The sequence below is a fragment of the Mercenaria mercenaria genome, chromosome 18, assembly GCF_021730395.1.
Source record: "Mercenaria mercenaria strain notata chromosome 18, MADL_Memer_1, whole genome shotgun sequence".
NCBI classification, from domain to species: Eukaryota; Metazoa; Mollusca; class Bivalvia; order Venerida; family Veneridae; genus Mercenaria; species Mercenaria mercenaria.
In genome coordinates, this window is record NC_069378.1 from 11466289 (window position 1) to 11485286 (window position 18998).

Consider the following 18998-nt stretch of genomic DNA (forward strand, 5'->3'; position numbering starts at 1 on the left):
TTTACAAATATGCATATACACGGGTGTACATACACAATATGTTTACTTCCATTTATATACCTTGATAAAGTTCCCATATTTGGCATTTATTCTACCACTGTTGATATAGAGATGATGTTTGTCAGTATTAAAACACATTGCTTGTGGGTTATCCAAACCATCTCCTCGTCCTAGTATCACTGTAGCTTCACTCAGGTCTGGTGTCATTTTGTACACGATGTGCTGGTTTCTGTTACAGAGGTAGACAGATCCAAATGGAGAGATGGTGATATAACAAGGGTTTTCTAGCTCACCTTGATACATGGATATCAAATTCCCATTCATATCTATGGACATAACTTTGTTTGTTTTCCAATTAGACACGTAGATCATACTCTCATCAAGACTCACTGCGATATATCGCGGGGTAGTGCAGTGTTTCTGTACTTCAGAATCAGGCTTGATTGTCTTAATTATTGCACCTGTTAGTTGAAGAATCTGGAATTGTGTAGGGCTGCGAAAGGACACATACAATTTTTTATTATTAAGCTCAACGTCTACACAACAACCGGTAGTTTTAATAGTACGAACTACTGATAGTCCTCCACCTATTGAAAATATTTGTATTTGGTATTTGTTACTTAACACAACAGCTACCTGGTCCATGGATATCGCTGTGATTCCCATTGGTGTAGCTTGTAATTCTAAAACGTCCTTAATGATACCATTTTCAACATCAACGAGTTTAAGCGAGTTGTTATTTTGATCGCCCAGAACCAGCTCAATGTTCGAGACTAAAGTCATTCCAGTAATGAAACAGTCCTTTTCGTCACTTTCAGCCTCAATATTGATATCACGGATATGAGTATATTCTTCATTGTATTTCAGCTCACCGGCGCCTTTATATTGTATATTCATTTGCAAAGGAAGATGTTACAGCTCGGTCGGATTTTTCGGGGCATCCTGTCTTTGTCCTCCAAAGCATGGTGCCGTGTTGTTTTACTCCTCGAATGACTCTTGTAACAGCTATCACATAAATATTCATCACAATCCTTACAGTATCCAGCGGCCTCTATTTCGTCCCCGGCTGTTTTACACGGATCGCAGTTTTTAGCAGTTATTCTTGGCATAGCGTCCTTGTCCAACAGAGTGTGATGTCTTGATGCCTTGCTCCTAGAATGACTTCTAAAGCACGTGCCACAAAGATATTCTTCACAGTTAGTGCAGTATCCCTGAGCCTCAACATGATCACCGACAGTATTGCAGGGGTCACAGCTATACTCAAAATATTCCTCAGAACTTTTGTAGATAGGCGATGCCTTACGGCGTCCATATTTCTTTCTGATTCTTCGCACGAACTTTTTGTATACCGATCATATCAGAACTAGTGGTTCCCTTTTCACGCGATGTACCTTGTATGGACACAAAGCTTTGTTGTTTCCTCCCGCTTACCTTGTCCGACATTTTTAATAAACGAATTTAAAGAACAGTTGAATTTAAATCAATCCACATAATTCAATTCAATCTAATTTACAAAAGTTTTATATCATTCACTCGCATATTCTTCTTAATTCAGATTTGTCACTAGTTTCTGTTTTAACGAAAAAAATTTACTTCCGCATTTTTCTGCTCTAACCAATATAGATATCCTGTTTAAGGTTCATGTAAAGTCTTTTGAAACAACCTGTCGGGTGATTTTTTGTTTTAGTTTTTACGCCACATAGGCCTTGGTCTATCATAAAGAATTCATTCTAGTCCTACCCTCTTTAATAGCTGTACTTTATTAATGTTTATGTTACCCCACCCATGTTGAAAATAGCACTTGTTGTTGTTGATATTTGTTTCTAAATGTAAATTCACTCATTTTATTTGTAATATGATGTACATAGATATGCATACTTTTGATTACAGATTTAATCTTTACTGTGCATCGTCGTCCGCAATCAAAATATTCATGGAAGTTTGTGCTTTAAATCGGCAGTATTTATTTCTAGCGTAAATGCTAGATTTCCGCTATTCAACTGATTTACACTTCTTTCAACCGATAAATATCCAAAATAAATGTGATTTACTTACGAAATATTCCCGAAATATCCTTTCAAATGTGTTTTTTTGTTTTAAAATCGTTAAATAAAAGTGTAATTTCAAGTCACTTCCTGGTTTGGAGCCGCCATTACTGCGCTTCACTCTCACGAGACGTGACGTCACAAGTATCGGAGTATAAAAGTGGGAACGGCGCGAAATTCAAAACAATCCCGAACAAGGACGGTATTCGTGCGGTACGCCTACCAAACACTACCAACGTAAAATTATATGTTAAATATACCAACTGGTATCAATACCAAATGCCAATTTAAAATCTACCATTTTAGTTCAGAAAACCAAATCTGGTATACAACCATGAACAAAGAAAGGTATATCAATATTCTTAAAATAAATAAAGTGGGGGAAATTTGGTTTTCCCTTGTTTCCATCTCCAGCATCATCGTATCCCAAATTGGGTATCGTATACCAAACCCGTTTTTCTTTACCGTACATACTCATCTATCAAACTTCATAAGATTACTTAAAAGTATTAAAATATCCTTGAATTGGTATTCAGTGTTAAACATTATAAGTACCAATAGATCTATTGGTAATACCATTTGGCGTAAATACCAACAGTGAGTTACAGTGTAAATATCTTAGAATTTGTGTTTACAATGGAAGTCGCGCTATATGTGTTTATCTAGTGATCGTAAATTTTTTTAATAAGCTTATCTATCGTTGATACCAATTGGTAAATTGGTATCCGATACCTGCGATACCAAATACCAACGGTGTGTTTACAGTGTAAACTTTATTATGGACTTGTAATTCTAAATCGTTGTGTTGATACGCGTAGTGGTCTATTATGTTTAAAACAGCAGTGATACTATTTGGTAAACAATACCAAATTCACATATTTCGTACTTCAATATTAAAAGCAACGTTCGGAGTTTTTATATCTATACCACTGAACATGATAGTTTATTTAACTTGAATTTCCCTTTCAGTGTATTTATTAACTGACGAGTTATACTTAGTGAATTTCATATCCGGGGAGTTTTTCCCTGTGTTCCTAGTGCTGATTTTTAAGTGTTTACTTATTTCTAAGAAGTGTTATAAAATAGTGTTTTGTTTTCTTAAGCTGAAGTGTGTGATTAAGGACAAGCTAAAGTTATTCATGGTGCTTTACTTTACAATTACGGACTAAACGCGATGCACAGATGCATTTTACTGTTATAGAAATTGTTTTTATAGCATACATTAACTTTCGTTTTACGCTATGTATTAATACGTATATTATGTAATGCCATGCTAGTGTTCTTCTATAGTTAATAAAAGTTACAGTTTAAAATTTAAAATTGCCTCCGTTATATTTACCCATAAAATAATTATATATAAAAACACTTTCGGTATTTGCCAAAAGCCGGGCCCAGGCGAACTCACGTAGCACCCTTTCTAGAGCTAACAGGCCAACGCTCGATGAGGGGGTTCGCTACAAATTTGGTGGCCAGTGTGGGGGGTCGTATTTTAACATTGGAAATTCAAATGCAAAAATAATCATCTAAAATTCGCAGGATATTTTATTGTAATCTAGCTATCTTATATTTTAAACCGGTACCGGGGGTAAATTCCAAACGGTGTGATAATGGAAGAATCAGATACTGTAACTTTCAAGAATCGGGGTCAAGCGTGCATATGGACGTAAGTGATTGTGAATCCGTACAAAAGTGATCATAATAGTTCTATTCGGGTATAAGACGAAAACGTATGTAGGGTCGCGCGTAAATTCCCTATCAGGTGATGCTGGAGATGGAGAAACTGTTCAAAATAATTTGGAAAAATTAGTGACAGATTTAAGCTAGCAGTTACAAAAAGGTTTAAATTGTTAAAACTGAATTTAAAGTTCTTTAGCTGAGTTGAAAATAAATTAGATAATTTGCAAAACCAGATGAACCAGTGTTCACCGTTAGGGCAGTAACGATGCAAACTATACATAATCAGGGTGTGAGAGCCGAGAGTGTTTCCTGGAAGGGGCCCAATAGCATTACCCCTAATTGTGAAAATATAAATAATAATGGCCCCCAGTTTAAAAACTCAGCAATGCCCATTTGTCTGGGATTGGTGATTTTTTTCTGCAATCACTAACCAACAACGCAACATGTGTAACGGACCTTATTTTCTAAGTAGTGTAAATGCAGGTATTGCATCATCTTTTTGAAATTTTTTGAGTTATTGAGGTAAATGTCAGATTCCCGCATGAAATACCTCCTAATATTTTTTCTGTATTTCATACCAAAATTTCCTGTACATTTCATTAAAATTCCGTTCATTAATAAGAAAGTTGATATTTTTATAAACTTTCAGTAATTTAAGTTTTTATCCCCAAAAACACTATAATGGGCCTCAAATAGTCAATTTAAAATTCGCGCCAAAGTAGTTAGATTCCCCGGCTAATATCGTGAATCCACGGAGAAAATAGAAATATATAAAGTCCACCGCTAAGGCCGAGAATCCTATATGAAATTTTAGTATTTGCGGGACATAAAAATCCTTTAAATAGACCTGGACTAGATAAGCCCATGCGCACACCACCTTCCGACATTATAACGAATCTATTCTGAATTATTTTTTCTTGCTAGAAATTTATGCCGATCGAGGTAAGAAATTATTTGTTAGATTTATTGTAATGATTTTGCATTACGATTTTTAATTTGGTAAATTTGTTGTTCATTCCTACCGAATTCTTGTAACTTTACTTTTCGGCATGTTATTTTAGCTAGATTCGGTAAAATGTCAAGGATGAATTTATTAAAATTTTTCACAGACTTAGTAAATTATTTGGAAAGAGGAATCTCCTAAAATGTTTCATATATATAAGATGTAAAATTTGTACAGAAATTGTAACATGATATTTATTAAAAGTACTTTTGTATCAAAAACTTAATGTAAAACATTTTTGTTAATTATGGGAATGCCCCCCCCCCATTACTGCATTGTATTGTTATGTATAAATCTCTATGCAAGTCTATACCATGTAATGTAATATATTTCTTGTAATTTGTAATGTGTCCAAGTCATAGCACATCTAATTAATGGCCGTTTTGTAGTGTATGGCATTGATATATATGGATGCCAACTATGATATAACTTTGATTTAAATTGAATTTTGTTAATTTGTATTTGTAAATAACGGCTGCAGTATATTTCAATTCCCATTACAATAATTTACTCATATACTTATCAATCTTTATCATACTTTAACTTTAGTCTTTAAGTAAGTAATCTTTGTAATAATGGAAGTAATAAGTGACTATTTTAATCATTGACGTATGAACTTAGTAGCACATATAATTTTTGTATAGTAGCAACGTATTATTTATGGGGAGCCCTACGGAGGTAATGGTGTACCCAAAGGAACAGTATTAATGCCCTGCTTTATTTGTTTTGCTATGGTGCTTACCATATTTATATATATTTTACTTCTTTCTCCGCCAGACATTTTTCCTGGTGATGTCCAAAACCCGGAAATACAATGCCCAGGTCACTTGTTCTTCACCTCGCCTGGATGTGATATTTCCCAGCGCAGAGCTTCGTCCATGATGTGCCCGTAGAACCCGCAAGACGATGATTTTAGTACTCCTCTGAAGTCAGCTCAGGGATGCAAATCACCTACCACCATAGGGAGCCAACAACGGTATCCAACGAAATTCACAGGTTTAAAGGGACTGTATTTTTTTTTGAATATTAGAAGCTATGTTTGTTTGTGCTACTTAAAGTTCACAATTACATAAAGAACCTGTGTCACGTCAGATAAAATGGAGTATAAGAACTTATGTATCTAGAGATACTGAACTTTTTTTTTTCTTTCTTATAATCAGTTTTTTTTTCTTTTCATATCTATTCATGTTAAAAAACATCTTTTGTAAATAAATTTTAAATATAGTAAAGGGAGTTGATTTGTTCTGATGGTTACTGACGCCGTCGGCCTTCCGTCACAATGGTGACAGAAGTGGTATTTGGTCGACCAGACACTGTAGCTATTCGAACTTTATTAACACCCCATTTAACTGCAGCAATATTTTGTCAAAGATTCCTCTTGTTTTTGGTTTATTGTTACACATATAATAGTTTTATTCATTTTTCATAGTGACGACTTACCTTCCAAGAAATACAAGACAGAACCCATAGCTTCAGCTAACACAGCTTTTAGTGGTCACAGACAATAGACAGTTGTTTACGACAACATGGATTCGGGGTGAGTTCGTTCCTTTCATTTTTCTTTTGGATTTATTTTGTGTCCACTCTCTGATTAAGCCACCATATATCTGTGCTGAGAGTGACCGCCCTTACAAGAAGTTATCCTACTCACCTAATTGTGCGTCGCCTACTTCACCATGATCCTATTTTGTATTAGTGTACTGTATACATACAGATACAGTATTTTTTTTAATTTGGTGTGTGTTAGGCAAGCTTGTTTACTTGCATTTTACTTAAAACCTACATCTATGTTTTAGTGCTACACTGTGTTGATATACCTATGCATTATCTTAGGATAAAGCACTTGGTTAATTTTTGTTTTATTTGTTTACACTAAAGTGTTAACACCAGTTACAGTTGATTTGATATTTGATAAGGCCTAAGGTATTGTTACAGCCTACTGACATAGTACTTTGTTGATTGTTGCCTATGCAACCTTGATTGAGACACATAGTACTGTTGTGCAACTTAGTGTATTATTTTGTGAGGACTTTTGTGTAGTATTACGTCTGTCTAGTACTTTGTTTTTGGCGTCATGGTAACTGTATAGCCTAAGTGTAAACTAGTGTAGTCTAGTATTTCCTCACGTTTGTTTAACTAGTGTCTCAGGGTATATTTTATAGTAGCTGTTTACTGTAGTGTTATTATAGTGTTAACGTAGTTAAAATCATGACTAGTGTAGTAACTACGCAGGTTAGGGAAAAGAGTTAGGTTATGAAGGAAGAGGGAGTTACGTAACTTTGTCAAGGAAGAGCAGGCTAGGGAACGTGAAGAAAGACATAGAAGATTAGAATTAGGAGAAAGAAGGTTAAAGCAGAGAAGAAAAGAGATAGGGAAAGATTATGAGTTAGAAGCTAGTTTGCAGAAAGAAAAGATATAATATGAAACGACAAAGTAGTTTTTAGAAGCAGAAAGGAAGATTAGAATTAGAAGCTAGGTTACAGAAGGAAAAGATAGAATATGAAAACAAAGGTAGATTAGAAGCAGAGAAGGAAAGATTAGCAGCAGAGAGAGTAAGTTAGAGTTAGAGGCTAGGTTTGCAGAAGGAAAAGATAGAATATGAACGTAAGTTAGAACAGATAATTTAGAATGGAATAGGATAAGGTTATGTTAGCTAGAACAGTTTAGAACAGAGAAGAGGAAGCAGACAGTAGGAAATTAGAAACAGAGCATAAGTTTAAGACAGACATAGAAAGATGAGTAAAAAAAAGGTAAGTTTAAGAATGTCTCCCTTGAAGAGAAAATTGAATCCATGGAGCGTACTGAATGTGTACGAAACGTACCATGATGCGCAGGTTTGGGATAAAGAGATATGGTCACTTAACTTACCGTCCTTCAAAGGGGTACGGCCAAGAGAGGTTTATGATAGGCTTTCCGTAGGGAAGATAGGAAGGATTATGATAAACTGAAAGCCGCTTTGATACGTCAGTTCGAACTCCACTGACGATGGCTAAAAGAAAAAGTTTAGAATGATATGCCTCGTGATAATGAGACCTTTAGATGTTACTAGCCAAATAAAGTAATATTAAGATGGAGTTGGCTTAGATTGAGTAAGTAGTGAAAACGTACGAAGGAATGTAGATTTTAATTCATAGGGACCAATTTTTAGATGTATGTAATAGAGAACTATACCAGAATTTGAGTAAGTAAGAGGTTAGTTTAATAGCTAAGGATGTAGCAGAAGAGGCAGATTTGTTTTGCAAAGACTCGTGGGAGGTCCCTAGTATGTCGTGAATCGAACCAATAAGGACCTGGAGCTATAAACCATATGAAAATTACCTCCATAGACGTACCAAGAGTCGTCATGTAGGCACTAGAAATAAGGTAGTAGCAATGTTGCTAATAGAGGTATATGATTTCACCCTTGGTGTACAGAAGTGTTAAAAGTGTGGTCGTGAAAAGGGCATAGTCATATTACTGTAAGGAGTGTGAAAGTACGGCGGTAACAGTGCTAATGCAGCAGCAGAGTTAAATAGAGCAGGAACATAAATTAAAAAAAGGGGAGAATAGAAAATAGTAAGGAACTTAGAAAATAGAGGTAGAGGCCGTGACCGAACAAGGAGTAAGAGGTAAGGAAGAAATAGAGATAGAGAAAGGAGTAAGTCAAGTAGGTCCCTAGAGTGGAAATAGTATTATAGAACTAAGTGAAGTTGAGAGTTAGGTATGCCTTAGAGAAATTACATTCACTACAAACCCGAACTTGTAATGGTAGGGATGTAATCGCTAGCGGGATACAGGTTTACAAGAGATATAGTGAAACGGACTTTAGTAGAAGCAGTCGTATTATAGAAAACCCGTAGATGTAAGTACATAGATGGGAGTGAACACAGGCTAGATTGTAGCTAGAATAGAAATTGATGGTCCGTATATTCAGGTACAGTAGAGGCTTTGGTTGTAGATAATCCTACCAATGAAGTTAATAATTGGTAATGTAGAGGGAAGCTGTAAACCTCAGTATAGTAGTTTAGCGTCAGCATTAGAAACTAGGGCGCAATGCAAATTAAGAGAGCAATAAAGCTTAAAGATACTCTCAGATTTTAGATTATCTAGAGAGGAATTCTTGAAAACAACAGAATGATAGCACTTTAGATTTGTGTAGAAAGAAGGCAGAGTGAAGGTACGATTAAAGCAGTGAAGAGGAAATAGGTTCATTTAGGTTTGAGATTATGGAATAAGATTTGATAAATAGAGAGTATATCCGCCCAGATTTAACAAAAAAACAGTTGATTGTACCTAAATGTCTTAGAGAAACTGTGAAGAAAGTAGCACTAAAGATTCGTTACGTCAGGCCATTTTAGGTATAAGGAAAAACTAGTGATAGGGTATTAGGCGAATTATTTATAACTGGCCAGGAGTAATGCAGAGGTTAGGAGTACTGTCTGTCATGTAGTATTTGTCAACGTACTATAGCTAAGGGTAGAGTACGTAAAGTTCCGATTAGGAAAAAATGATGCCTTTGATTGATACACTCCGTTTAAGAGAGTTGCAGTCGATATCGTTGGCCGATCGAACCTATGACTGATAGACAAAAAACAGTACATCTTGACTATGGTAGAATATGCTACTAGATATCCAGAAGCTATCGCACTACCTAGTATTGAAACTGAGAGGAGTAGCAGAGGCATTATAGATATGTACAGTAGATTAGGAGTGCCAGAGGAAATTCTTTACCGATTTGGGATCGCAGTTTACTTCAGACTTAGCATGAAAGTTAGTAGGTTATTGCATTAAGGCAGTTAACCTCAACAACACCGTATCACCCTATGTGTAAACGGTTTAAGTAGAGAAGTTTTAACGGTGTTTGAAGTCAAATGATGAAGCTATGTGTAGTGAAGACCTAGAGATTGGGAATAGGTATTTGAAAGCTATTTGTTTGCTTACCGTGAAGTTCGCAAGAAAAGTTTTGGGATTTTCTCCCTTTGAAGTTACTTTATGGAAGAACAATCCGTGGACCGATAACTGTGCAAATAAGAGTTATGGCCCGGTAAGACGGAGAATGATGAGGTAAAACCACTTACCAGTATGTTATGGATTTGCAAGAAAAGTTGGAGGATACGTGTAAGATATCTCAGCAACAGTTAGCAAAAATACAGTGCTAGATACAAGATGTATTACAATAGGAAGGCTAGAGATAGAGGTTTAAGGCAGGTAGTAAGGTACTTGATTATTACCTACGAAACATAATAAGTTTTTTACAGGGGGGAATTGGAAGGTCCTTACGTAGTAGTAGAGGGTAGTAAATAGCCTAGATATACAGATAGATGTAACGAAAGTGTGAAAACGTTTCCATGCAAACATGCCAAACTGTACTGTGAAAGGCAGCAGGATGATAGTAAGTCTAAACCCAGATAAGGGTATTTTAAGTAAGGTTGGAGCAGCTATTGTAGAGGAGGACAGAGAGATTATGACAGATTAGTATCCGAATGAAGTAGTGAGGAGTTATTTTCAAGTAGAGTAGAAAAGGATATAGTTTTGTGTCCTATAAAAGCAGGGTACAGAACGTACCAAAAGATGTAGAGGTAAATCCAGAGTTACCAGTACTGTAAACAGGAAGTAGTAATTTGTTAAACAATTTCTCAAATGTATTGACAGATATATATTTTTGTATGCGTACTTCTATTGATACTTTTTAAGTTTATCTCAATTTCGGCGCCATTGCAGTTCAACTACACAGATTTGACGAAAAAGGGTCAGCCAAATCTATAGAGTGGGGTGAAAGTCAAGAAAAGCTTTCCAAAACTTTGAAGGCTAGCTTAATGGGTCCGCCCAAATTTGAAGTATCCAGAATTAGATCCGACATTATATTGAGAGTAGATCTTCAAGATTAGGTTTAGGCTCAGTATTACTTCAGGAAAGTGATGGAGAGAAATTATTGTGCGTATGCTAGTAGAAAATTGCTACCTAGGGAGCAAAAGTACTCAGTGATAGAGAAGGAGTTTTAGCGATAGTATGGGCAGTAGCAAAGTTTCACGGTTATTTGTCGGTAAAGACTTTGATTAGAAAACAGATCATCGCCGCTCACTTTTTTGAATTTAAAGCGAAACTTAGCAATTTCCCCAGGCGATGAGTGGGCTTGGCATTACAGCCTATAGGATCAGTATTAGAGAAATTCCTGGTAGAGAAAAATGTAGGCGCAGATTATTTGGTAGAGTGTAGACAGGGGGCCCTATATTATATTGTGTACGATGTGACAGTGTGGTTTTCTTTTGTGTTTGCTTTTTTCCCGTATGTCATTTTGCTTTCATTAAGAAAATTTATGAATTTTCTTTTTAAGGGGGGACGTGGTCACAAAATGCCCTGGGGCCTTATTTTATATGTAGGAAATCCCGGTATTGCATCACTTTTTGTAAATTTTTGAGTTTTTGAGGTAAATGTCAGATTTAAACGCATAAAATTACCTCTTTATTTTTCTGTATTTCAACATAAATTTCCATGTAAATTTCATTAAATTCTGTTCATTTATAAAGAAGTTGATATCTTATAAACTTCATTTATTTATTTTTTTTATCCCAAAACCACTATAGGGGCCTCAAATTGTCAATTTAAATTCGCCCCAAAAGTAGTTAGATTCCTCGGCTATATGTAAATTTCCCGTGAAATAGAAATGTAAGAGTCCACGGCTTAGCCGTGAATCCTATGAAATTTAGTATTGGCGGGACTTATCCTTTAAATAGACTGGACTAGATATGCCTTGCGCACACCACCTTCCGACATTATAGACGAATCTAGTCTGAATTATTTTCTTGCTAGAAATTTATGCTCGATCGAGGTAAAAAATTTATTGTTAGATTTTTGTATGATTTTTGCATTACGATTTTTTATTTGGTAATTTTTGTTCATTCTACAGAATTCTGTACATTTACTTTTCGGCATGTGATTTTAGCTAGTTTCGGTATGTCAGGATGATTTATTTTAAATTTTTCAGACTTTTGTAAATTATTTGGGAAAGAGGAATCTAAAATGTTTCATTTATATAAGATTTTAAATTTGTACTGAAATTTGTTACATGATATTTATAAAGTACTTTGTTTCAAAAACTTATGTCAAACATTTTTGTTAATATGGAACGCCATTACTGCATTGTATTGTTATGTATAAATCTATATGGCAAGTCTAGTACCATGTATGTAAATATTATTGTAATTTGTAATTGTGTGCCAGTCTATAGCCCCATCTAATTAATGTCCGTTGTAGTGTATGGCTTTGATATTATATGGATGCCAACTATGATATAACGTTTGATTTATATGATTTTGTTTTAAATTTTTTTGTTGTAAATAACGGCTGCAGTTTATCATTTCCATTACTATAATGTTTCAATCATATACTTTTCATATCTTTTTCATACTTTAACTTAGTCTTTAAAGTAAGTAAATCTTTGTAATAATGGAAGTAAGAAGTGACGTATTTTAATCATGTGACGTATGAATTAGTAGCACATATATTTTTATATAGTAGCACGTAAATTTTTTATGGGAGCCTACGGAGGTATGGTGTACCCAAAGGAACATTTTTTGCCCTGACTTTTTGTTTTGTTGGTTTCTCCGAAACTTAATGTGGTATTTATAAAATATTCCAATACATGTATATTTATTCTAAGGAAGACAGTTTATATGAAGATCATACAGAAAAAAACAATATCAACCTAAATCATTTTAGATAATAGATGCAAAGCTTTAAATAAGCTTCACGTTCCAAAACAGGTTCAACTGGCAGAAATTATGCAAATCTGATTGTTTGTAATTTATTGTTGTTTTGAAAATTACTACGTAAAGAATATGTCTGCATGCACTAACCTTCCCCTCCGGTGCAGGCAATGTTTCGGCAAAACAACTCAAAACCAGCTGGACCAAGCACAAGAAAAAGTATACAATGAACAGAGCGAAGTCCAATGGTTTGAAAATATATACCTACGAAGAAGAAAGAAATACATGCAATATATTTATACTACAGTCCTTGCAACTGTTACTGGCAATATATATTATATATAAAAACAGGCTTGAGAAAAATGGCTCGGGTTAGAATTCCCGTATACCGGACTCCTCATTCTGTGTAACCCATTGATTTCCCAAAAGTGCTGAATAGACCAGGTGTTCAAGTGCGGTGTATTCCCAAAATTTCAAAGAATAAGACAAAAATGTACATATAATTTAATCTAATGAGAGTGAGCTTTGAATAAGGGTAAGTGTATTTTAATTTACCAGTAGCCATTCGATTTCAGAAATCAAAGTTAAAGCGAACATAAAAAAACTACAAGAGCTGTCTGTAAGACAGCCAATGCTCGACTATTCGAAATATTGTCCCAGGAGCAGTAAAATATTACCCTAAATGTTAAAATATCTATAGAATTTCAATCCAGTATCTGCATTAGTTTTGGAGATAGTAACTTGCATGCAAAACTTTAACCAGTAGTTTTAAGTTCAAAAGGGGACATAATTTGACCAAAATGCATGTCAGAGTTATGGTTAATGCAATCAACTAGTTTTTTAACCCCGAAGGCACATGTGAAGTTTCAATATAATATCTGCATCTGTTTTGCAGATAGTAACCTGCACGCAAAACTTTAACCAGAATTTTCTAAGTCCAAAAGGGGGTATAATTTGGCCAAAATACATGTCAGAATTATGGAACTTGAACTACTGAGGTTGGTAATTGGTACAGAAAAAGAAAAAAATAAGTTTCAAATCTATATGCCTGTAAGTAATAGCTGTATGTACTTGCATGCAAAACTTTAACCAGGATTTTTTAAGTCCAAAATGGGGCATAATTTGGCCAAATGCAGGTCAGATTTATGGGCCTTGATGCTTTCAACTATTTTTATAACCCCGAAGACACATGTAAAGTTTCAATTCAATATCTGCATCAGTTTTGAAGATACTAACTTGCATATAAAACTTTAACTAAGATTTTCTAAGTCCAAAAGCGGGCATAGTTTGGCCAAAATACATGTCAGAGTTATGGGACCTGACCCAGTGAGGTTGGTTATTGATCTAGAAAAAGAAAAAACAAGTTTCAAAGCTATATGCCTTTTAGTAATAGCTGTATGTACTTGCACGCAAAACTTTAACCAGGATTTTCTAAGTCTAAAAGGGGACATAATTTGGCCAAAATGCAGGTCAGAGTTATGGGACTTGATATTATCAACTAGTTTTATAACCCCGAAGGCACATGTGAAGTTTCACTTCAATATCTGCATTTGTTTTGCAGATAGTAACTTGCACGCTAAACTTCAACCAGAATTTTCTAAGTCCAAAAGGGGACATAATTTGGCCAAAATGCAGGTTAGAGTTATGGGACTTGATACTATCGACTAGTTTTATAACCATGAAGACACATGTGAAGTTTCGATTCAATATCTATATTAGTTTTGAAGATAGATACTTGCATGTAAAACTTTAACTAGAATTTTCTAAGTCCAAAAGGGGGCATAATTTGGCCAAAATGCAGGTCAGAGTTATGGGACTTGATGCTATCAACTAGTTTATAACCCCGAAGACACGTGTGAAGTTTCAATTTAATATCTGCATTAGTTTTGAAGATAGTAACTTGCATGTAAAACTTTAGCCAAGATTTTCTAAGTCCAAAAGGGGGTATAATTTGCCCAAAATACATGTCAGAGTTATGGGACTTGACCCAGTGAGGTGGGTAATTGACCTAGAAAAAGAAAAAAAAAACAAGTTTCAAAGCTATATGCCTTTAAATGAAAGCCATATGTACTTGCATGCAAAACTTTAACCAAGGTGTGACGCCGACGCCAGGGTGAGTAGAATAGCTAGACTATTCTTTGAATAGTCGAGCTAAAAACGATACATGTAGTTTACCTGTTCAATGATTTTAATGTAGAATGGAATGATGGATGTGATGTTCACTAATACCCAATATGTAAAAAGTACATCCGACGTTATCTGTCCTTTCCGTCTGTCCAGCTCTATATAAAAAGCTACCAGAACCTGAAAAGATGTACTGTGGTTATAATATAACCAGTTTCCCTTTTTTCAAATATTGGAAAATCTATTGATCTAAGTTAACCAATAGTAAATTTTGGGGCATTTTAGTACTTTTATGGAGCTACTGGCGTTTTTGCATACATAAGGGCATGTTCGCATCCATGTAGATACAAACCATAGAAACGGACGGACTCAGAACATAGACGGAAGGTGTCATTATTTTATTACATTTTAAGATGTTAAACTGTGTTAAAAATTATTATGTTCGAAATAAGATCATTCTCCTGTTTTAAATTCTGTTAGTATTTCATTCATCTTTATTTTCAAACACGTTCCTTTTACAACACGTTTTATCATTACATTATTTTTGCGTTAAAACTGATGTCGTGCTTTTGTTATACACGATTTGAATTGAAATATATTGTTACATTTTTATAGGCAATATAACTTGATTACAACAGCATCATACGGTAACATAATCATACAAATATTTTACTAGTGTACTTACTAATGTCAATGCTTCGACAAGCGGACCGACAAAGAAGGCCTGAAACAACGTCTCGTTCCTCTGCTTTAAATCCACTGCTCTATATGATAGTTTCAACACTAAAATAACTAGCTGTAAAAGGGCTATAAACTGAAAAACAGAAACAAATTGATAATTTGCAGAAACACATAATCATATATCCAGTTAGAGTAAATAAAAATGCATATGCTACTTGTAGGCATGTTGTCAAATGTTGAGCAATGTATTCAAGACAAACGGGAATCTTCATAGGAGGTACCAGTATGTTATTACCGATTGCTTTTTGTCGACCAGTGTTAGTCTTATTCGTTAGCACAACTAAAAATCGTCCTTCGGTGTTCTTATTGTGTTGATGTTTATGTCGTTTTTTTTCTTTCATTCACTTTTGAGTATGGAGCAGTATTCTGTTTTGACTTTAAAATTTACTATTTATTATACTAATAATTATACTAAATATACTCTGTGAGTTCTTGTCGGTATTTTTCTATAAAATATGAAGAATGGCTACCTACAATGATAGTCACGTGACAAACACATAAACGAATGGTAAAACAGAAGGAATTCAGTTGCTCTAATTACTGAATTCATACGATATCAGCTTAAAGGACAGCTGTTTGTAAAACATAAATTCCTATTCTGTTGGACTGTCCAAGATAGCTGGTATGTAATTTCCAGTCTCAAATGTGTCGTGACCTTGAACTTGTACCGATCATAGTATTCATAGACAATAATGCGATGGAGTTTGATGGTCGTACGCTTGAGTGGTCTACAGCCTAAATGTTATTATGACCTTGACCTTTGACCTCGAGAACGCCTAAAGCAATAGGGGTCATCTACTGACCATATATATATAGTAATACTATATATAGTAATGCAACGTTCCAAACATGCTCCAGATGATAATGAAAAACAATTTAGTTCCAGGTTAATGAGATCTCTTGATATTGTCATTTAACCTACTGACTAAAGAAAGAACTCTGAAGTTTGGCAGTCATGGGCAAAATCATTCCCAGCAATTTATTTTATACACTACATCAATAGATCGACCTAACAGACAAAAGGAAATATTTACAAAAGATTTATCTTTCTTCATTCTTTTGTTTTATGATCGGCAGGTTACTCACCATTTTTGAGAGATTCTTCCATGATTTTGGCAGGATAGTATTTGACTGTGACCGCAGGTAAGGTATATAGAACGGTATGGTCAGCCATAACCATCCGCTGGGTACCCATAGCAACACTGTATTTTGAAAACATTCTGTGAACCCCGGGTAACTTCTGTAATCACCCCACGTCAAACTCGAGTTCTAAAATACAATTAAATTTCATTCTAAAGCCGTGGAATTAAACAAAATTATTTCTAAGATTCTTCTTTATTAAGATACTCAGTAGGGAAACTGGTGTATTTCGTTAATCGCGACAACAATTAACCTCCATGGCCAAGAACCCGAAGTTCAAATCCCATCAATTCACTCAACTGCTTTTGTCTTATTTTTCTGTAAGGTTTTTAACGTTTTATTTCTTTAAATTTCACTACTGATTTCACTGGTTTAATGTAATGATAATTGTCTTGTTAATTATTGACTTTTTTGGTGATTTTATGCCCCTGAAATGAAAATATTTCAAAGCGTACTGGATCATTAGCCGAAAGTGTTTAAAGCATAGTATATTAACAAAGTTTTGTGGAAAGTGTTTATTTAGGCCTATGATAAACTGATATTATCAAACTCATGGCATGTTTCGCAACTCCGCCCGTTAACAGAACTGGATCATAATTATTGTTATATAGCAAAATATCTGGTTAGTTCACTTTTCACTGGTATGGAACTAGTTAAGCCATTTAAAAAGACCACGAGTATAAACAACAAAAAGTAAAAAGAAATTTAGTTTTTTCACAAGTAAGATCACTCATCAAGTATTTACTCTATATTGGCTACGCGCTGGCAAAATTTAATTAATGCAGCATCCCAATGTCAAGTGCATAAATTATGTGAACATAATCAATAAAATTAAAAAGAAATAAAACTAACTTTGTATGAGATCCTTTAAACATTGAATCAACAGTAAGTTAAACTTAGTGACACTAGTTGAAGTAAAATCTCTGTAAAAGGTTAAGTTAAAACATATTACCCAAAACGATTCTCTTCCACAGAAGTGCTCCATCCTTGTTCAGATTATTATTCAATTCCTTGATCAGTTTGTTAGTTAAATAGTTCATGGTGTTGCACAATCAATGGACATATTTACTCCTCATGTATAAATTACGAACAGTGTTCGGCAATTTCCGTCAGGTACCGGCGTAGCTTATCATTAGGGAGCGGCGGGCGCTTTCATCCTAAATAGGCAACATCTGATGCGATAACCTATATAAAAATAAAAGTCCCACTGAGACACTTATTACACAAGTTTGACGAAATATATCAAATTCAAGGACCTTACATGTTGCGTAGCATCAATACGACTCATTCATTTCGCGATTTTTAAATATATATTTTTCGCCAAGGCATCTAAATCTTAGCATAACTTAGTTCCTTAGTCCTACCTGCATTGCATTATGTTCTCCACCACTGTCTTTCCTCCCGTCCTCACCCCCACCCTTTCGTCTACTCTTTATCCAGATGATGAATTTGTCGAACATTGTCGTGCGAGCAAACACCAGATCCCTATCTGAAAGATCAAATTTAACCACACGTGGGTGAGGGGGTTTGGATAGGGTCATGTCAGATCTTATCCGGATAGTAACTTTGACATTGGTAGAGAAGTGTAATGATACGGCTATTGTCATGCAAAACATAGACGGTGACGTTTTGTAGGGCGACGTTCGGCGGAGAGACATTCGGTGGGGAGGACATTCAGCGGAACACATTTGGCAGGGCGACATTCGGAGGGGCGACGTTGGCTGGGAGACATTCGGTGGGGAGGACATTCAGCGGAACACATTTGGCAGGGCTACATTCGGAGGGGCGACGTTGGCTGGGAGACATTCGGTGGGGAGGACATTCAGTGGAACACATTTAGCAGGGCGATATTTGGCAGGGCGACATTCGGAAGGGCGACGTTCGTTAGGGCGATATTTGTCGGGGCGTTATATAATGACGTTTGTGCATTCCACTTTCCTCATTATGTGATGAACTTTGAAATTTTGAGTATTATATATTAGAAAACCCAATTTTTGTGTTGCTTAATTAGAAATGTCGTGCTAGTAAGACGAAATTCGAATAAGGTATCTCAAACTCTTTGAAATATAAAGATATATAGTTAGGTACATAATTATATTCTTCTTAAAATAACAATAAGCTAACACTAATGCTCGTCAGTATAATGCAGTCTTTTTAATACGCCTAAAAATCTCTTTCAGTCAAAGTATGCTTGTCTATTTCTTTGTAATGTTTGGATTTTTTAAGGATTTTTTTTACCTTTATCTTTGTCGTAATGACTTCCTGTTGATATCTTACATTACTCGAATGCTCGGGGAAATTGTGTACAAATTTACTCCCTTAAACGTTTAAAAACAAAGCAATAATATATCCAGAATAAGATATTAACCACCAGATTTGTGTCAAATAAATTAATAAAGTTACTCTTCACTTGAGTTTTTTAGATGTTCCCTTAGTCCATTGTTTCCCGAAAAAAGAGGTTTCTAATTGACTGTGGCGAGCCCACTATTGAAAGATTTTTTTGCACGAAGTATATATTCTTACTTAATGAGAGTTAGATGGAACTAAATTACCTCAAAGTCATACTTAGTGGTCAAAGGTCAA

General features: G+C 35.0%; 1 protein-coding gene across 1 annotated transcript; it reads right to left on the reverse strand.

The window, feature by feature from the left end:
* Positions 1-893: 893 nt before the first annotated feature.
* LOC128550838 (uncharacterized) lies at positions 894-17903 on the reverse strand. The gene is made up of 7 exons (XM_053530679.1): positions 17780-17903; positions 17368-17600; positions 16362-16544; positions 15220-15348; positions 14586-14714; positions 12456-12674; positions 894-1337 (listed from the first exon to the last, which is right to left on the reverse strand). Exons 2-7 carry the CDS (start codon positions 17398-17400, stop codon positions 894-896), a joined length of 1137 nt encoding a protein of 378 aa, XP_053386654.1. The 5' UTR covers positions 17401-17600; positions 17780-17903.
* Between the last annotated feature and the right edge of the window lie 1095 nt (positions 17904-18998).